Below are 19,824 nucleotides of genomic sequence, written 5' to 3'. Positions count from 1 at the left end.
ACATGGGGATCGTCGGTTCGAATCCCCATGTTAACTTTGGCTTGGTCGGGCGTCCCTACAGACACAATTGGCCGTGTCTGCGGGTGTGAAGCCGGATGTGGGTATGTGTCCTGGTCGCTGCACTAGAGCCTCCTTTGGTCAGTCAGGGCGCCTGTTCGGGGGGAGGGGGAAGAGCATGAGCCTCTTATGCGCTACTTCCCCCTGGCGAAACTCCTCGCTGTCAGGTGAAAAGAAGCGTCTGGCAACTCCACATGTATCGGAGGAGACATGTGGTAGTCTGCAGCCCTCCCCGGATCGGCAGAGGGGGTGGAGCACTGACCGGGACGGCTCGGAAGAGTGGGGTAATTGGCCGGGTACAATTGGGGAGAATAAGGGGGGAAATCCAAAAAAAAAAAAAAAGTGTTGGGATTAAAAGAAAACCTGTATGCGCATGAGTGATGACCATTGGACTATATAAACATTATTACCAATAAATAATTATTAATACATAGAACCGGATGAAAAATGTGGTATTTAGGCATCCCTGGTACGAACTTGTGTAAAGTTAACTTACATTAGCTACGGGACTAGCCCAACAGTTAAAGGATCGGTAATCTTATTTACCATGCCCTACTTACAAAGATGATAACACGGTTTTTGACTCAATAATCTTTGTAATGACGCGTACCCTCATCAAGGTTGATTACGATTATTGTTAGAGCTGCTATGCCCTTGAGATTTCCCACAAAAAGGAAATAAATCGGAATTAAAAATATGAGTAAAAGAGGGTGAAGCACACTTTTTTTCATAGCAATGAGGTGGATGTGTATCCCCCCCCCCCTTTGAATCTTCAGCACATGGATTCAGATGTTATCTAGGTACAGACTACAGACAAGGGGCTCTGACTTGAGCTCCTGTATTCTGCCAGAGGAGTCTATACTATATACAATCACATTCAAAAAGGGTAGTTTCTTAGCAGTTGCAGGAGGAAAATACATTTCAGCCCTCCTAAATACAGGCTAGAGAAATAGCATATAGCATGATCTGAAATGTGATATAAACTAATACTTTTGCGAGTGAGAAGGTTTAATGTAATAAAAACTAGGGGGTGACATTTGCAAACCTGATCTTACCGTTAATAGAATTTCATACCAGCATAAATTTCTTGAACTTCCTGCTCATTTTGATATACAGAGCATTTTATATTCAATTTAGACAAAAATAAATCATAGGTTCGTGTATAGAAATTGAATACATGCACTTTTACATCTCGCTTAGTACTTTTTATAATCATGGCATCTATTCTTAGACATATGCTTTTGTGACAAATTCATTGTGTTTGGGCAAATGGCCTAAATCATAAACACACACAACAACTTCAGAATATACTCAGGGAAAACACCATAAAATTGCTGATTTAGGTGGTAACCTCCACCAGCTAGGAGAAGATGTGCATTTCCATTCTAATGAATTCTACTACTACTACTACTACTACTACTACTACTACTTTCGGCTGCTCCCGTTAGGGGTCGCCACAGCGGCTCATCCGTTTCCATTTCTTCCTGTCCTCTGCATCTTCCTCTGTCACACCAGCCACCTGCATGTCCTCCCTCACCACATCCATTAACCTCTTCTTTGGCCTTCCTCTTTTCCTCCACCCTGACAGCTCCATGTTCAGCATCCTTCTCCCAATATACCCAGCATCTCTCCTCCACATATGCCCAAGCCATCTCAATCTCGCCTCTCTTGCTTTGTCTCCAAACTGTCCAACCTGAGCAGTGCCTCTAATATCTTCGTCCCTAATCCTGTCCTTCTTCATCACTCCCAATGAAAATCTTAGCATCTTCAACTTTGCCACCTCCAGCTCCGCCTCCTGTCTTTTCGTCAGTGCCACTGTCTCCAAACCATATAACATAGCTGGTCTCACAACCATCTTGTAAACCTTCCCTTTAACTCTTGCTCGTACCCTTCTGGCGCAAATCACCCCTGAAACTCTTCTCCACTCACTCCACCCTGCCTGCACTCTCTTCTTCACCTCTCTTCCACACTCCCTGTTACTTTGAACAGTTGAACCCAAGTATTTAATCTCATCCACCTTCATCACCTCTACTCCTTGCATCCTCGCCATTCCACTGTCCTCCATCTAGTTCATGCATATGTATTCTGTCTTGCTCCTACTGCTTCGTCTTTTCTCCAGTGCATACCTCCACCTCTCCAGGCTCTCCTCAACCTGCACCCTACTCTCACTACATATCAGTGTCATCCACGAACATCGTCGTCCGCGGAGACTCCTGCCTGATCTCGTCCGTCAACCTGTCTATCACCATTGCAATTGCTAACTCTATTGTAATGAATTGAATTCTAATGAATACCTTTATAAGAATAGTAAATTTACTTTTTGGGCGAGTCAAAACTGTTTTGTCAGACAGCTCTTTGAACTTGACATTGAAACATATTAAAAGTGTATACTGAAATTTTAAACTTTTGTTATTTTTCATCTCCAGAGTTTTCATATTGTTGAGCCCAGCTTTAACACTTCAGCTTTATCCCTAAAAGAAGCCTATTCCTAAATTTAAACTAAGAGACATGTGTAGCAACAAGCTATGATGTGACAATGGACAAATATGTTGGTTAAGAAAAAGACAGTTTGCACCTTCAATAAGATCTTAACAAAAATTGTGCCAACGGCTCTCTTTAGGCATCTTCAGGATAATGCACACACCCCATGTGCGGACAGCAGCAGCCACCATGAGTAACATGACTGTCCTCGACACTGCCAAAATGTTTGACCTCAACATGAACTCCTCAGCCTCCGTCCACCCCATCAGCTTCCAGGTATAGTTACAGTAACAAAAATACATCTGGCCTGGTTGTCTCAAATGCGCCAAAGTACTAACATGACATCTGCTCCATTCGGTGTCACTGAACAGATGTTCCTAGTTATTAGATTTAACATCTGGGCATAGCACCATTCACTAATGGTTTGGGAAAAAAAAGTAAAATTTCATATTTAACTGACTCAACGTTTAAATTCTAGAACAGCAATTGTGTGTTTACGGTGTTACTGTTTCCTGCTGCAGTTTTAAAGTTGAATTGAAATTCACGAAATCAGTCTGCAGACAACTGAATGAATACCATGCACCCACAGCACTCACTCAGTGTCACACTGTGAAATATCACCAAATATTCTGATGCAGCACTGTCATTAATGATGAACGACTGTGGCTGTAACTCTTTACAACATAAATTCCACCAATCTCTCCCCCCGCCCCATCTCTAGGTTTCTCTGACAGGTTTCCTGTTGCTGGAGATAGTTTTGGGCCTGAGCTCCAACCTTACTGTGCTGGTCCTCTACTGCATGAAACAGAATCTCGTCAGCTCTGTCTCCAATGTAGTTACCATGAACCTGCACGTGTTGGATGTGCTGGTGAGTTTTGACACCCAGGACAAATTCCCATCCGTCATTTTCCTCAGGAGGTCATTTTCGTCTGGAGAAACTTTCGGTCTTGACATTTAAGCTATCTAAAAAAACAACAACAACAACAACAACATATATATATATATATATATATATATATATATATATATATATATATATATATATATATATATATATACACTACCGTTCAAAAGTTTGGGATCACCCAAACAATTTTGTGTTTTCCATGAAAAGTCACACTTATTCACCACCATATGTTGTGAAATGAATAGAAAATAGAGTCAAGACATTGACAAGGTTAGAAATAATGATTTGTATTTGAAATAAGATTTTTTTTACATCAAACTTTGCTTTCGTCAAAGAATCCTCCATTTGCAGCAATTACAGCATTGCAGACCTTTGGCATTCTAGCTGTTAATTTGTTGAGGTAATCTGGAGAAATTGCACCCCACGCTTCCAGAAGCAGCTCCCACAAGTTGGATTAGTTGGATGGGCACTTCTTTGAGTAGATTGAGTTTCTGGAGCATCACATTTGTGGGGTCAATTAAACGCTCAAAATGGCCAGAAAAAGAGAACTTTCATCTGAAACTCGACAGTCTATTCTTGTTCTTAGAAATGAAGGCTATTCCATGCGAGAAATTGCTAAGAAATTGAAGATTTCCTACACCGGTGTGTACTACTCCCTTCAGAGGACAGCACAAACAGGCTCTAACCAGAGTAGAAAAAGAAGTGGGAGGCCGCGTTGCACAACTGAGCAAGAAGATAAGTACATTAAGAGTCTCTAGTTTGAGAAACAGACGCCTCACAGGTCCCCAACTGGCATCTTCATTAAATAGTACCTGTTAGAGCCTGTTTGTGCTGTCCTCTGAAGGGAGTAGTACACACCGGTGTAGGAAATCTTCAATTTCTTAGCAATTTCTCGCATGGAATAGCCTTCATTTCTAAGAACAAGAATAGACTGTCGAGTTTCAGATGAAAGTTCTCTTCTTCTGGCCATTTTGAGCGTTTAATTGACCCCACAAATGTGATGCTCCAGAAACTCAATCTGCTCAAAGAAGTGCCCATCCAACCAATCCAACTTGTGGGAGCTGCTTCTGGAAGCGTGGGGTGCAATTTCTCCAGATTACCTCAACAAATTAACAGCTAGAATGCCAAAGGTCTGCAATGCTGTAATTGCTGCAAATGGAGGATTCTTTGACGAAAGCAAAGTTTGATGTAAAAAAAATCTTATTTCAAATACAAATCATTATTTCTAACCTTGTCAATGTCTTGACTCTATTTTCTATTCATTTCACAACATATGGTGGTGAATAAGTGTGACTTTTCATGGAAAACACGAAATTGTTTGGGTGATCCCAAACTTTTGAACGGTAGTGTATATATAGCAATAGTACTGCTAGCGTTTTTTCACTTTGCATCGATTGACAAAAGAAAATCAAGTTTAAATTTTCAAGGTTTCCATTTAACATTTGAAGTTGGTAGCTAGCTGGATAGCTCAGTAGGTAAGAACACCATATTTCCCTCCGGAGAGCGGGGGTTCAAACCCCGGTTGGGACAAGTCTCCAGTAAGAATCTGTGGCTTATGGGGCGTCTGGGTGGTGTAGTAGACTATTTCGTTGCCTATGAACACTGGGATCGCCGGACTGAATCCCCGCGTTACCTCCGGCTTGGTTAGGCGTCCCTAGAGACAAAATTGGCCGTGTCTGCGGGTGGGAAGCCGGGTGTGGGTATGTATCCTCGTCGCTACACTAGCACCTCCTTTGGTCAGTCAGAGCGCATGTTCAGCGGGGAGGGGTAATAGCGCGATCCTCCCATGTACTACATCCCCCTGGTGAAACTCCCCACTGTCAGGTGAAAAGAAGCAGCTGGCAACTCCACACATATCAGAGGAGGCATGTGGTAGTCTGCAGCCCTCTCCAGATTGCCAGAGGGGGTGGAGCAGTGACCGGGACAGCTCGGAAGAATGGGGTAATTAGCCATGTACAATTGGGGGGGGAAGAGTCTGTGGCTTAGACTCGTAATGCTATACAAGTCAACTACCTCTGCGCTGCTTTGAATAAAAGTGTCTGCTAAATAAAATTGTAAATTTGTAAAGATAAGTTAACATATACTACAACATCTTATGGCAAGACTTCATAAACATTTCTGCAGAAAAACATGCACTTCAAATAATCGGACTCACAAGACTATTTATCCCTAAAGCCTACGCAGTCTGCACAAAAAAAAACAACCTCACAGGCAAGCAGCAACATGTCAGAGACAACAGATCAGCACATGGGTACAAGAAACAGGATCACAGGATCAGCAAACACACACCGGCACCCTCGGGTCACCCCCATATATGCAGGCTTACACAAGGAACCAGGCAAAAAGCAAACAAAACAAAAATGCACACAAGTTTACAGGAATGAAGCATTACGCAACACACCCTGGCACCCTCGAGTCATTCCATAAATGCAACTTTCTGCGAGGAGCCAGGTGAAAAAGCAAACAAAGATAAAAAAAATGCCCATTTTAGTTCACACAAATTTAAGATAACATGGCGTTCATTTAAAATAACTACTGTCAGCATTTAGTAACCTGATAGCAGAAGGAATGAAGGACATTGAATAGGGGTTTGTTTTCGTAAGGGGCGCATTATAATGCTGGCCTGAGGGCATTACAGTGAATTCACTAGACAGGACATGGTCAGATTGGCTAATAATTCCTTTAGCTTTCTGGGCCACATGTCTCTCCCAGAGACAGCACAAGTCTCTTTGCTGGACTCCAATTATCTTGGAGCAGACTTTAACAATACCATTTGGGCTTTTCTTCTCCTTTCACAGAAAACCCATTAAAACCAGCAAATAAATGAGAAAGTTAAAAGACTTTCATAGAGTAGTGTCGCAGACATTAGGAGTTAAGCTTCCTTTGGGCATCCAGGCAGTATAGTGATCTATTTTGTTGCCTACCAACACAGGGATCGCCGGTTTGAATCCCCGTGTTACCTCCGGCTCGGTCGAGCGTCCCTACAGACACAATTGGCCATGTCTGCGGGTGGGAAGTCGGATGTGGGTATGTGTCCTGGTTGCTGCACTAGCGCTTCCTCTGGTTGGTCAGGCACCTGTTCAGGGGGGAGGGGGAACTGGGGTGAATGGCGTGAACCTCACGCTATGTCCCCCTTGTGAAACTCCTCACTGTCAGGTGAAAAGAAGCGGCTGGCGACTCTACATGTATCGGAGGAGACGTGGTAGTCTGCAGCCCTCCCTGGATCGGCAGAGGGGGTGGAGAAGCGACCACGATAGCTCAGAAGAGTGGAGTAATTGGCCAGATACAATTGGGGAGAAAAAGGGGGAAAATTTCAACCACAAAAAAAAGAGAGTTAAGCTTCCACATTAAGTGAATTCATTGTTGTCCATACTTGACAACCAACTGTGTTCACATCGAACTTGAGTTGAGAGTCGAACACTGTTCCTAAATACTTGTGTTGAACATCTGAACATCCTCGCAATGAGTAATGCAAGCTTTTGGTTTGTCCCCATTTTTCCAAAAATCAATGATTAGTTCCTTAGTTTTTGTTACATTAAGGCAGAGAAAGGTATCGTCACACCATTTAACAAAGGCAGACAGGGCATAACCATGATCTGACTCTGAACCCTGGAGAAGAGACAATAGGGCGGTGTCATCAGAGAATTTCACAAGATAGCTGCCCTCTTGAGAAAGTCCTGCAGCTGTCTGTGAACATGATAAAAAGCAGTGGGGGCAGGACACAACCCTGGGGTGAACCCTAATTTGAGATCTTGGTGTATGTCCATTCACTAAAACCTGCTGGATTCTGTCTGTTAAAAAATCCAAAAGCAACATTAAAAGTTGATCAGGTAATTTGAAATAAGAAGCAAGTCGCTCAATCAAAATATGAGGCAGCATCTTGTTAAAAGTGGAAGAGAAATCAGTAAATAAAAGTCTCACGTGACATTTGGGTTTCTCGGTAATTATATACTCTGTCGAGAATGAAGAGTTTTGCATCCTCCATACCTTTTCCAGGCTTGATGGCAAACTGCGGGGGCGAGCTTTCCATCAATTAATGAGACAACCTCATCTTTTAAAATCTTCTCAAAGTTTTTCATCACAAGGGATGTAAGCACAACAGGTCTGAACTCATTTAGTTCTCTGGAATTTTTTGATTTTGGAATGGGTATTTTCCAGACTGTAGGTATCTGACCACGTTTGGCACACATCTGGAAGAGTTTAGTGAAGACCTCACTGGGCTAGTCAGCATAGTGGCGCAAAGTGCACCCACAGATGGCATTGGGGCCAGCAACCTTTCTTATGTTTAGCCTCTAAAATAGGGCTGTGACACATTCCTGGGATATCACAATATCATTCTGAGGTACAAGAGACCCTCCCAGCATGGAAACATTATCAGAGAATTCAGACCTTACAAAGCAAGAGAAAAATGAGTTAAGTGTTTGACAAGTCAGCATCCTCCACTCTATTTATACTGATGAACTGCTTAGTCTCACTTGTATATTGATTAACAGAGGCCATTTGATCCCTTGCCAGGATGCTCTAGGGTCACCACTGCTATACTGCATTTCTATCTTGTTCCTTTACTTAAAAATGGCTACAATAAGTGATCATTTTGCCAGATTACAGAACAATGAGAGAAAATGCCTCTGCTCTAATGATAATATGTTGACAGCAAAAATTTGGCATTTCATAATTGTCATTTAGATTTATATTAATTTGGCAGTATTTGGTTGATGAAATTAGCAGACAAGTTGTACATGTTCCAGTTGGGGGGACTAAAAGATTTTATTTAGATTTAACAGTCATTCAAAGATTAAGATAACAAAAGAGGAAAAATACACGAAATTTATACTTTAACTTAAAGGTGATGGCGCTATGCACCCTAAATTATTGCTGTGTTTTTATAGGTGTGTGTATCCTGCATCCCATTGACGGCAGTGATGGTGCTGCTTCCCCAGGAAGCAGACACAGCCATGGTTGACTGTTTCCATGAGGCCTGTATCTCCTTCGCTAGTGTAGCTACTGCTGCTAATGTGCTAGCCATCACCTTGGACCGCTATGACATCTCTGTGCGTCCAGCCAACCGTGTGCTGACTATGGGCCGCGCTATAGCTCTGCTGGGGTTCATTTGGGCACTGTCCTTCCTCAGTTTCCTTGTCCCTTTCATGGAAGTGGGCTTCTTCAGCCATTCTGGCTCAGACTCCGGGAACCAGACAACAGTGAATCACACCAAAGAGTATTACACTAAGCTGGACCTGTACTATCACCTGCTAGCACAGATCCCAATATTTTTTTTTACAGCCGTGGTAATGCTAGTGACTTACTACAAGATCCTGCAGGCACTTAACATCCGCATCGGAACACGTTTCCAGCACAACCACCCAAAGAAGAAGCCACGGAGTAAGAAGAACATCTCCTTGATGAGCACTACACAGGCAGAGTCCACAGATGTTTCACAGAGCAGCACGGGAGTCCGGGGAGGCGGGACCGCACCTCTGGGCATGCGGACATCAGTGTCTGTCATCATTGCTCTGAGAAGAGCAGTAAAGCGTCACAGAGAGAGAAGGGAGAGGCAGAAGAGAGTCTTCAGGATGTCTCTTCTTATCATCTCCACATTCCTCCTCTGCTGGACACCCATAACTGTGCTCAACACTGTCATCCTCAGCACTGGGCCAAGTGATTTTACAGACCAGCTTCGCCTGGGCTTCCTGGTGATGGCTTATGGGACAACCATCTTCCACCCACTCCTCTATGCCTTCACCCGACAGAAGTTTCAGAAGGTTCTGAAGAGCAAGATGAAAAAGAGGGTGGTGTCGGTGGTCGAAGCTGACCCAACACCAAACAACGTGGTCATCCACAATTCATGGATCGACCCCAAGAGAAACAAGAAAGTCACCTTTGAGGACACGGAGGCCAAACAAAAATGTCTCTCCTCAGAAGATGTGGGATAATAGAGGACAAAACCCACAGCTATAGAATAAAACTGGAGGACTGGAAGTAAAATACTCCCAAAAGGTTATTACGTTTTCTGGAGTAATGAACTTAAACGTAAATAAGTTTAAAAAATGTGCCAGAAATGATGATCCAGAGCTGTTCTTTACTGAGATCATTTTAAAAGATATATTACTGGGGGAGAATTGAGGTATTTTAGGAGGAAAAAGAAAGGAATGAATAAGATTATAGTTGGGAAATATTTTGGTCCATGAAGATCGGCAGAGGAAGGCTCGCTCATATTTACAGTACATCCTGGACAGCAACACCCCTGGGGTAGGCTGTGTTAACTGAACTACTAAGTCACAGTCACTGAAAAGTAGACCTCTCATCACATGAGGAGTTTAGAGGGGGAACAATAAAATCATTATGTTGATTTATAAATGCAAAAATTACATGCAAAATGGAAATAACCAGCAATTACAGGGGTAGGGGTTTCAGAACCACTTGTCATGGACTGAGAAGATTTTTACAATTTTTATTTCCCTGGTAATAAATAAAGGAAAACTAAATGTAGTCTATTGCTAACCATCATAGCAACACAAAGGGATAATTTACTGCTATTTATTGTATGTATTGTGGAGTAGTGTCAGGGACAATTCTGCGACAAATCTGTACCAAAACTGCCGTGCATGTTGTTCTTTGGTTACTGTAATATCAGACAAATGTCTATACAGCGCTGTAAAGTCATAGAATACATTGATAGTATTTGTCCTCTTTTGTAATAAACGACTCAAGGTACAATGTGTCAGAGGCCATCTGCTCTTCATCATCCATTTCCCTTTGTGGAATGGAGTACACAGGACACAGGACTGATCAGGTTAGTGAGGCTGAAAATCAACATGTGGAATCAAGTTTCCCATGATTTTCCTTAGGGAGGTCATCCCCATCTGCCTGGGCATAAGCCGAAAAAGTGAGGGATAGAGTAGAAGATCTGCTATCACCCCGAATTTTAAAATGAACACTCAGGCTTTGCTTTATGTTTCTCTTCCTGGACAAATATTCTTTTTGCAATATTTGCAGGATATTTTTGTATGTGAAAGCATGACTTTCATAATTTTTGAAGAGAATGCATGAAAGGTTAACAGAAGGTAAAAAAGGTCTTTCACTTCTGTCAATTCAGTGTATAAGTTAAAATGGTGACCAATACATAGGGAACTAATGTATCCATCATCTGGCCCCATTCATTTACGGGAAAGAGGGGGTTGTATTGGCATGAGATTGTAGCCCACAACAAAAGACTCACAGATAGGGCGTCCAGGTGGAGTGGCGGTCTATTCTGTTGCCTACCAACACCGGTTCAAATCCCGATGTTGCTTCCGGCTTGGTTGGGTGTACCTACAGACACAATTGGCCGTGTCTGCGGGTGGGAAGCCAGATGTGGGTATGTGTCCTGGTCACTGCATTGGCCCCTCCTCTGGTTGTTCAGGGTGCCTGTTCACGGGGAGGGGGAACTGGGGGGAATAGCGTGATCGTCCCACACACTACGTCCCCCTGGCGAAACTCCTCACTGTCAGGTGAAAAAAAACAGCTGGCGACTCCACATGTATCGGAGGAGGCATGTGGTAGTCTGCAGCCCTCCCCAGATCGGCAGAGGGGGTGGAGCAGTGACCGGGACGGCTCGGAAGAGTGGGGTAATTGGGCAAAGTAAAATTAAGAGAAAAAGGGGGGGAAAATCCCCCCCCCCCGAAAAAAGACTCACACATAAAATCCCAACAACAGTCACTGTGTTCATCAGCACCCACATGTCCTTTAGCACGACAGTGAAGATTCACTTCACTGCTTCCTCATTGTTAGTTGCTGTGGATTACATTAGGAAAAATGTCCAACATGTAAATGTTTAACTCTGTCAGCGTTAGGGGTGTAACGGTACGTGTATTCGTCCTGAACTGTCATGGTACGGTACATAACGGTACGGTGCATGTAGTCGTATGGAGAATACGGTAGCCTATGTGCAAACAAAGATCGATGAACGTAATGCGGGATGGAACCAAACTTCACAAGCGCGAATTCCACCCGGGCTGGACCAGCTACCTCCGGGGGGACTATACGACACCAGGTGGAACAAACTACAACTTGCACTACTGTCTGTTTAAAATAAATGAGAAAGGGTTTGTTGTTGCTTTCTTTCCCCATTGTACCAAACTTGTATCTAACTCGTACCGAACCGTGATGTCCAAACCGTGGTGTGAACTGAACCGTGATTTCTGTGTACCAATACACCCCTAGTCAGCAGGGTTATCAAGTAGGCACCTTGCATTGCTGATTAGATCATAAATAGAAGCGTAATCTTTGCTTTGGAGGTTTGAATAATTTTGTAAGTTAGATAAGTAAATCTTGTTCAGTTTCACTGTACATTACCTTTGTTATGTTTACTTATGAATCTTCATTTGAAGTTCTATTCCACATCCAGTACCAATACCACTACTGGTAACCAATGGCAAGGGTCAGATTGGTATTGCCTTGATAACATTTCTGTTACCCTAAACATTTTTTCATTGGCTGATTAAGTCATGACGTCTTGAAAAGTAGATCGCAGTACAACACACATCAGGCCACATTGTCTAAGAGAGTGTTTCATTACTAACAAAAGCAAAGTGTTTCACCTAAATAGCCAAAATCTTAATCAACCAAACAACAGCTATTCAGGGGACGTTGTACCTTTTACTACACTGTGTGCATCCATTTCAACACATGCTGCACCAGCATGCAGCGCGACCAAGCCCCAAAATAAAAATATATTAGGTCATTGACATCCATTTAACAATAGGCTGTCCCCAGCAAACCTATCTGACAAGAATACTGTGGTTATGGATGATCCAGAAGTGCATAACAGTCCCTAACAGGTGGAGCTGTATCAGTGCATACCTTGAAAACTGATTACAATAGTCATTCTTGAATGTCTTCATTTGTGTACCCTCTAAAAAACTTCCGAGAATCCCAGACCCCACTTAGGTAACCACTGATAAAGACCAGTGTAATCTTTTGCAATGTCAGTATTACGTCTACCAGAATGCCCTGGATCTGAAGCTGACACCGTATAACTATAACCTACTGTTTTGCTGGGAAACAGTAAGGACACTGACCCCATTCATAGGCACTCTGTAGCCAAAGTAATTTTTGTGTGTGTATACTTATTTATGTGTGCGTGTGTGTTAATAGGTCAGGGGTGGCTAACCATGTGCTATGGAGAGCCATGTGTATGCAGGTTTTCATTCCAGCTGGGCTCCACACCAGGTGATTTCAATGATAAGCAACCCTTCAACCAAAGAGGAAGAATGTGTCAGTGAAATCACCTGGTGTGGAGTCGGGTTGGAATGGAAACCTGCATACACATGGCTCCCCATGGCACATGGTTAGCCACCGCTGTAATAGGTGGATGCTTTGTATACCAACACACACACACACACACACACCGTCTCCACTTACCCTAACAATGCATGTGTGGCCGTGTTGCAGAAGCAGTCATGAACTAGCGGACACACAACGCTGAAAAGCAACTGTTTGTGTGAACCCGCTCTGTCACGCTTAATGCCTTGTGAGAACCAAGGCAAGCATGCCAGATAGATAACTGCTGGCGGAGGCATGCTGTGTATCTTCTATCACTTAGCTTGTGCTGACAATGGAAGGTCATATCGTCCCTCAAACGGTTGGAGCGGAAGAAGTGGCGTAGTTAGTAGTAGTGTCCTTGTGCATGACACTTTTCAGCAGCCAACCTTAACCTCTGACTTTAACGTGGGGGGTACGCAGATGCAAAGACAAATTTACTGATAAAGGATCAACTGAATACAAACGTTCTTATTCAGTGATCATCATACACACCCAATAGATTTTCTGAGAGGTGTGTTTGTGTGTGTGATGATCTGGAGATCAGCATGATTTCAATGAATCATACTAAGGGATTACAAAATATGCTGAACATATAACAATGACAATAATAATCATAAATCCATAGCCATTTGTGTAAAAAGTAACGAAAAAAACGAAAAAGGATGAAGCCCGCAAATGTTTGACTGTCAACTGAAGGTGTTTTCAGTTTCAGCAAAATAGTTATCATCTAGTATTTCCATGTGAGCTCATCTAAATTTTTCTTTGTCCTTGTCCTTGCTCGAGGACAGTTTGGAAGGACCTGTCCTGAGAATGAAGTCTACAGCCTTCATGCTACGGGACAGCCTATCCACCACGCCAATTAACTTCCACAAAAGGACAACAAACCCCTTCCCTGTGGGTGGGGGAGGGGGATGAGTGGTATATTCCGGGAGCTCCTTACCCAGTTCATTGAGGCTTTGGGCAGCCTTGGTGATTTCCCTGCTGCCCCCCTGGAGCTGGCCCTGGAGCCTTTTGCTGAGGTACAGTATTCGAATGATCCTCCGCAGTAAATCACAAGCCACCTGAGAGGGAGAAGGGGGACAAAGAAGGGTGATGGAGAGAGTACGGCGACATTACTTTGAATCAATAAATCAATTTATTTCTACAGTGCTTTTCTAGTCCTAGTACACGATGATATTTATAATGACTGAATCACACTACAGTACAAGTGGCCTCAGTGAGAATTGGAGACCTAATCCTGGCAGTATTAGTGCCATGCTCAAGGGATAAGCTGCCATAACACAAGCCACTATACAAAATGAGCTTTAAAGAACCACACTTGAGGAAGAAAATGCATCAAAACAACAGATGAGTAAAGATAATGCTTTAATATTGTCATTGTAAAGGTTTTGCTTCTTTTTTTTTTGTACCCTACTACTACTACTACTTTCAGCTGCTCCCATTAGGGGTCGCCACATCGGATCATCCGTTTCCATTTCTTCCTGTCTTCTGCGTCTTCCTCTGTCACACCAGCCACCTGCATGGCCTCCCTCACTACATCCATAAACCTCCTCTTCTCCTCTTCCCTGGCAGCTCCATATTCAGTATCCTTCTCCCAGTATAACCAGCATCTCTCCTCCACACATGTCCAAGCCATCTCAATCTTGCCTCTCTTGTTTTGTCTCCAAACTTTCCAACCTGAGCGGTCCCTGTAATATAATCGTCCCTAATCCTGTCCTTCTTCGTTACTCCCAATGAAAATCTTAGCATCTTCAACTCTGCCACCTCCAGCTCCGCCTCCTCTCTTTTCATCAGTGCCACTGTCTCCAAACCATATAACATAGCTGGTCTCAAAACCCTCTTGTAAACCTTCCCTTTAACTCTTGTTGGTACCTTTCTGTCACAAATCACTCCTGACACTCTTCTCCACCCACTCCACCCTGCCTGCACTCTCTTCTTCACCTCTCTCCTGCACTCCCTGTTACTTTGGACAGTTGACCCCAAGTATTTAAACTCAAATGCCTTTGTCACCTCCAATCCTTGCATCCTCACCATTCCACTGTCCTCTCTCTCATTCACGCATAGGTGTTCCATCTTACTCCTACTGACTTTCATTCCTCTTCCCTCCAGTGCATACCTCCACCTCTCCAGGCTCTCCTCAACCTGCAACCTACTCTCACTACAGATCACAATGTCATCCGCGAACATGATCGTCCATGGAGACTCCTGCCTAATCTTGTCCGTCAACCTGTCCATCACCATTGCAAAGAAGAAAGGGCTTAGAGCCGATTCTTGATGTAATCCCACCTCCACCTTGAACCCATCTGTAATTCCAACCGCACACCTCACCATTGTCACACTTCCCTCATACGTATCCTGCACCACTCCTACATACTTCTCTGCAACTCCTGACTTCCTCATACAATACCACACCTCCTCTCTCGGCACCCTGTCGTATGCTTTCTCTAAATCTACAAAGACACAATGCAACAATTTCTGGCCTTCTCTATACTTCTCGATCAACATTCTCAAAGCAAACATCGCATCTGTGGTGCTCTTTCGTGGCATGAAACCATACTGCTGCTCGCTGATCATCACCTCTCCTCTTAACCTAGCTTCTATTACTCTTTCCCAAATCTTCATGCTGTGGCTGATCAACTTCATACCTCTGTAGTTGTTACAGTTCTGCACATCGCCCTTGTTCTTGAAAATCGGTACCAGTATGCTTCTTCTAGACTCCTCAGGCATCCTCTCACTTTCCAAGATTGTGTTAAACAATCTAGTTAAAAACTCCACTGCCATCTCTCCTAAACATCTCCATGCCTCCACAGGTATGTCATCTGCACCAACCGCCTTTCCACTCTTCATCCTCTTCATAGCTGCCCTCATTTCCTCCTTGTTAATCCACTGAACTTCCTGATTCACTATCCCTACATCATCCAAACTTCTCTCTCTCTCATTTTCTTCATTCATCAGCCCCTCAAAGTACTCCTTCCACCTTCTTTGCACACTCTCCTCGCTTGTCAGCACATTTCCATCTCTATCCTTGATCGCCCTAACTTGCTGCACATCCTTTGCAGCTCGGTCCCTCTGTCTAACCAGTCGGTACAAGTTCTTTTTTTTTGTACCCTAAATACAAGAAACTAATATTTCCTACCGGCTATTATTTAGTCAATGTTGCTTATTGGCAAGAAAGAAATCTCGGTACATTACTGAGACCACTAATTTATAAATTTATGCAAAACTGAATCCTTACTTGCTCCATAAGCATTATTATGAGCCAAAACAGAATTCCCCTCCCTCACCTTAATGTCACATTACTGTTTAACAAAAGGACTTTTTCAAACCATGGCCACTACGGGGGAGCCTCTTTCATCCCCTCGGTGGGTTCAAAAGTGACACCAGGTTTCTTTTCAAAACCAGAAATGACCTCATAGAAATCCCGAGTTACAAAATTTTGTCAGAGATACAAACCAGAAACGTAGCCCGCTCATAATTCCATTATATAACAGGCAGGTTCAGACATGTGATCTAAACACTCTTAAAGGACAGTTCCCATCCCCAAACTTTCTCCTATTCGCAGACAAGGGACACTCGTGCTTGACAGTTGCTATGCATAATTATGTTATCCAGCCATATTTCTTCTGCCATGCTGGTTTTATTCCTGTGTCTCTATGTACGCGCTGAAACAAAATGGCTTGTGATTTAAAACATCAGTCACTTTTAGGGAAACGAGACCCAGTGTAGAGCGACTCTTAATGAACAGAACACAGACACCCATCTTACAGTGTTACACATGAGAATAACAGACAGACAGACAGACAGACAGACAGACAGACAGATAGACAGATAGACAGACAGACAGACAGAGAGAAAGAGGCAGACAAAGAGAGAAACAGACAGACAGACAGACAGACAGACAGACAAAAAGACAGACAGACAGAGAGAGACAGACAGAGAGAAAGAAAGAGAGACAGACAGACAGCGAGCAAGAAAGAGAGACAGACAGACAGAGAAAGAGAGACAGACAGACAGACAGACAGACAGACAGACAGACAGACAGACAGAGAGAGACAGACAGACAGACAGAGGGGACTGAAACCAAGACCACAAGTCCTTATAAAAGTATATCATATAGGAAGAGATGAAGTGATAGAAAGGAAGGAAGAGCACAGTGCAGCTTCTTTTAGTCTGAAGGACAAAGAGAGGTCAGCATGATGACTGGTCCTAGCACAGATGAGAAAAAAAAACACTTGCCTGACTAGCTTTCCATTACTGTGTCCTGATGTGATCACATGACTACTTGATATCTTCTTGCCTTTACATGTTCTTTCGACTGGTTTGCATTTTTTTGACATTTTCTCATCCAGCAGAGCTTTTGTCCAAATCACTTTACAGAAGTGTCAGCCAGTAGGAGATATATAATCACGTGTCCACCTATTGTCACCTTAGAGCAATGAATAATAATCATATCAGAGCTAAGACTGCATGCCACAGTGCAAATGGTGTATGTGTGCAATAGCTACACCACCAACAACGACTGACGTGGGGGATTCAATTCAATTGGGCCGGACAATGCCACAAATCTGTATAAGACAATGTATGTATTAAGAGAAGCATGAAAAAATTATGTTTGAAAGCCTTTCTTAAACGAAGCAAGCGAGTCTGTAGCTCTGATGGAAAACGGAAGTTCATCCCACCACTGAGCTCAGGTGAGAGAAAAGTCTAGAGACCTTTTGAAATGGACATAAACAGTAGCTTTATCTAAGGTGGATGGAGAAGCGGCCATTGTTTGGGTGACATGAAGGGGGACTCTGGGGAAGGCCACACCCTGTTGGTGTGGAGTACACACACACACACACACACACACACACACACACACACACACACACACACACACACACACACACACACACACACACACACACACACACACACCCACCCACACACACACACACGCAGGAACATTATGCCCTCTTCAAAAAAACATGGAAACCGCCATGACCACATTGACGAGTAAAGAGGCAAGGGCATACGTGCACATGCTCTCACACAAACACACACTAGTGTGTATATACGATGTAAAATTCACAATCCATGGCACAATAAGCCCAAGAGAGGGACCTTACAATCACAGTGACCTTTTTACAGCGCGTTTCATCAATATTTAATCATTACGTCCTTCGCCTCAATACAAATAGAGGACTAGCACTCCAGTGCAACCACTAAGCTGCACATGCATGCCTGCGGCTGTGCACAGCAATCCCATGGTCCCAGAAATGACAAATGCCATGGCTGTAGATTTTCAGCCTCTCCTCTAATTGGCTGTTTATTATGCTGAGGCTTTGGGAACATTACATTATGTATCAAAGAATGCTTCCTCGAGGAAAATAAACATCTAAGCAAAATAGCATCTGGCTTCTTTTGGGATGTCTGTGCAGTACGCCTGTTGCATTGGCAGGTTTCCCAGTGGGATACAGCAGAAGAGCAACACTAGTGGCATGAGCACGAAATTCTGAGAGTTGGTGTCACTGTCCAGTAGGGATGGCAAGATTCACCGATTCACATCAGTTCACTGGCATAAACGTTAACGAGGTGAGTGCCCCGATTAACAAAATGTGTACCACGGGGCGTCCGGGTAGCGTAGCGGTCTATTCCATTGCCTACCAACACGGGGATCGCCAGTTCGAATCCCCGTGTTACCTTTGGCTTGGTCAGGCGTCCCTACAGACACACTATGCTGTGTCTGCTGGTGGGAAGCCGGATGTGGGTATGTGTCCTGGTCACTGCACTAGCACCTCCTCTGGTCAGTCGGGGCACTTGTTCGGGGGGGAGGGGGAACTGGGCAGAATAGTGTGTCCTCCCACATGCTGCGTCCCCCTGGTGAAACTCTTCACTGTCAGGTGACAAGAAGCGGCTGGCAACTCCACATGTATCAGAGGAGGCATGTGGTAGTCTGCAGCCCTCCCTGGATCGGCAGAGAGGGTGGAGCAGTGACTGGGATGGCTCGGAAGAGTGGGGTAATTGGCCATGTACAATTGGGGAGAAAAAAAGTGGGGGGGGTTGCACTAGATACAATTTAAGATGGACTCTAGATGCATCATTTCGAACATCTTTGCATCTGTAAAATCCAATTTATTCATACATAACAAGTAGAGGCCCTATGGCTTTATTATTCAGAAATGAGACCAATAATTTGATATTTAGATTGATTCCTCCTCTCAACTTTTTCTCAAGCACGTGCTCTCATCTCCACTGCTCTGTACAGAGGCCAAAGTGTGGCCACTGACAGCAGTGGAGATGCGAGAGAGCGGTGGAGAAATAGTTTTGAGAGGAGGAATCAATCTAAATATCAAATTATTGGTCTCATTTCTGAATAATAAAGGCATAGAGGTCAAAAAGAAACAACATAAATGAGATGCTTACTGAGTTGCAGCACAAGAGGAACAAATGTTTAAAGTAAAACTGGTGCTTTTTTAGTTAATTCACGATTTGCCGTATGCATAAGAAATAAAATCAAACTCTGTACCATAGTGAACCGAATAGCATCGTTCTTTTGCATCGCGTCGAATCACATTGTGTAGAATCGCAGCACATCGCAATAGAGATTAATTTTATATCTTATCGCACTGGTAGTTGCTTAATATGTATCTTTAATGTACCGGATCAGTGGCAATGCATCGAGCTGTGCATCACACTCAGTGATGGAGAGTCACATCCCTACTGTCCAGTGACATGATGTTGGCAAACCTTAGGAGTCTTTAGGGAAAGCCATGCCTGAGGATTTGATTCACCAGTGGTCAGCAAGCAAGGACAGGAAAGTAGGATGGAACTCAGTGCAAAACTAGAAGAGTGCACTCAGTACAGTGCAGATCTCTGTCAGGTATATCTCCCCCTTCTCTGGTGCTCAGACCTAAGTGAAAAACCAGCTGAGGAGTTAGCACTCAACCGTGGTATAAAACAGGTTTTTCAAAGGTTCTGAATCACCAGACTCAAGAGAGGTCAAGCCAATTTCACTTGTATAGCCCATCTGACCAGCCGCTGCTGGTGTCCTTCTATTACTGCTCCATAGAAAGCATACTCACTTATGGAATCTT

General features: G+C 43.6%; 2 protein-coding genes across 2 annotated transcripts in view; one reads left to right on the top strand and one right to left on the bottom strand.

Annotated features, from left to right (window-relative positions):
* Positions 1-19,824, bottom strand: part of cog5 (component of oligomeric golgi complex 5) — a 108,315-nt gene that overhangs the window by 70,923 nt on the left and 17,568 nt on the right. The window contains 1 exon segment of the mRNA XM_056275577.1: positions 13,689-13,809. Within this exon segment, the coding sequence (XP_056131552.1) occupies positions 13,689-13,809 (121 nt within the window).
* Positions 1,714-9,378, top strand: LOC130108992 (G-protein coupled receptor 22-like). Its single transcript, XM_056275670.1, has 4 exons — positions 1,714-1,732; positions 2,717-2,814; positions 3,260-3,406; positions 8,335-9,378. Exons 2-4 carry the CDS (start codon positions 2,728-2,730, stop codon positions 9,376-9,378), a joined length of 1,278 nt encoding a protein of 425 aa, XP_056131645.1. The 5' UTR covers positions 1,714-1,732; positions 2,717-2,727.

Source organism: Lampris incognitus, chromosome 3 (genome assembly GCF_029633865.1).
Source record: "Lampris incognitus isolate fLamInc1 chromosome 3, fLamInc1.hap2, whole genome shotgun sequence".
NCBI lineage: Eukaryota > Metazoa > Chordata > Actinopteri > Lampriformes > Lampridae > Lampris > Lampris incognitus.
Note: the sequence above shows the minus strand (reverse complement) of the source record. Positions and strands in the feature narration are given on the sequence as shown.

Coding starts and splice junctions, on each gene's coding strand:
- LOC130108992 (XM_056275670.1), top strand. CDS start 2,728: ATGAGTAACATGACTGTCCTCGACACTGCCAAAATGTTTGACCTCAAC. Junction 2,815..3,259: donor TCCACCCCATCAGCTTCCAG/GTATAGTTACAG, acceptor CCCCATCTCTAG/GTTTCTCTGACAGGTTTCCT. Junction 3,407..8,334: donor TGCACGTGTTGGATGTGCTG/GTGAGTTTTGAC, acceptor GTGTTTTTATAG/GTGTGTGTATCCTGCATCCC.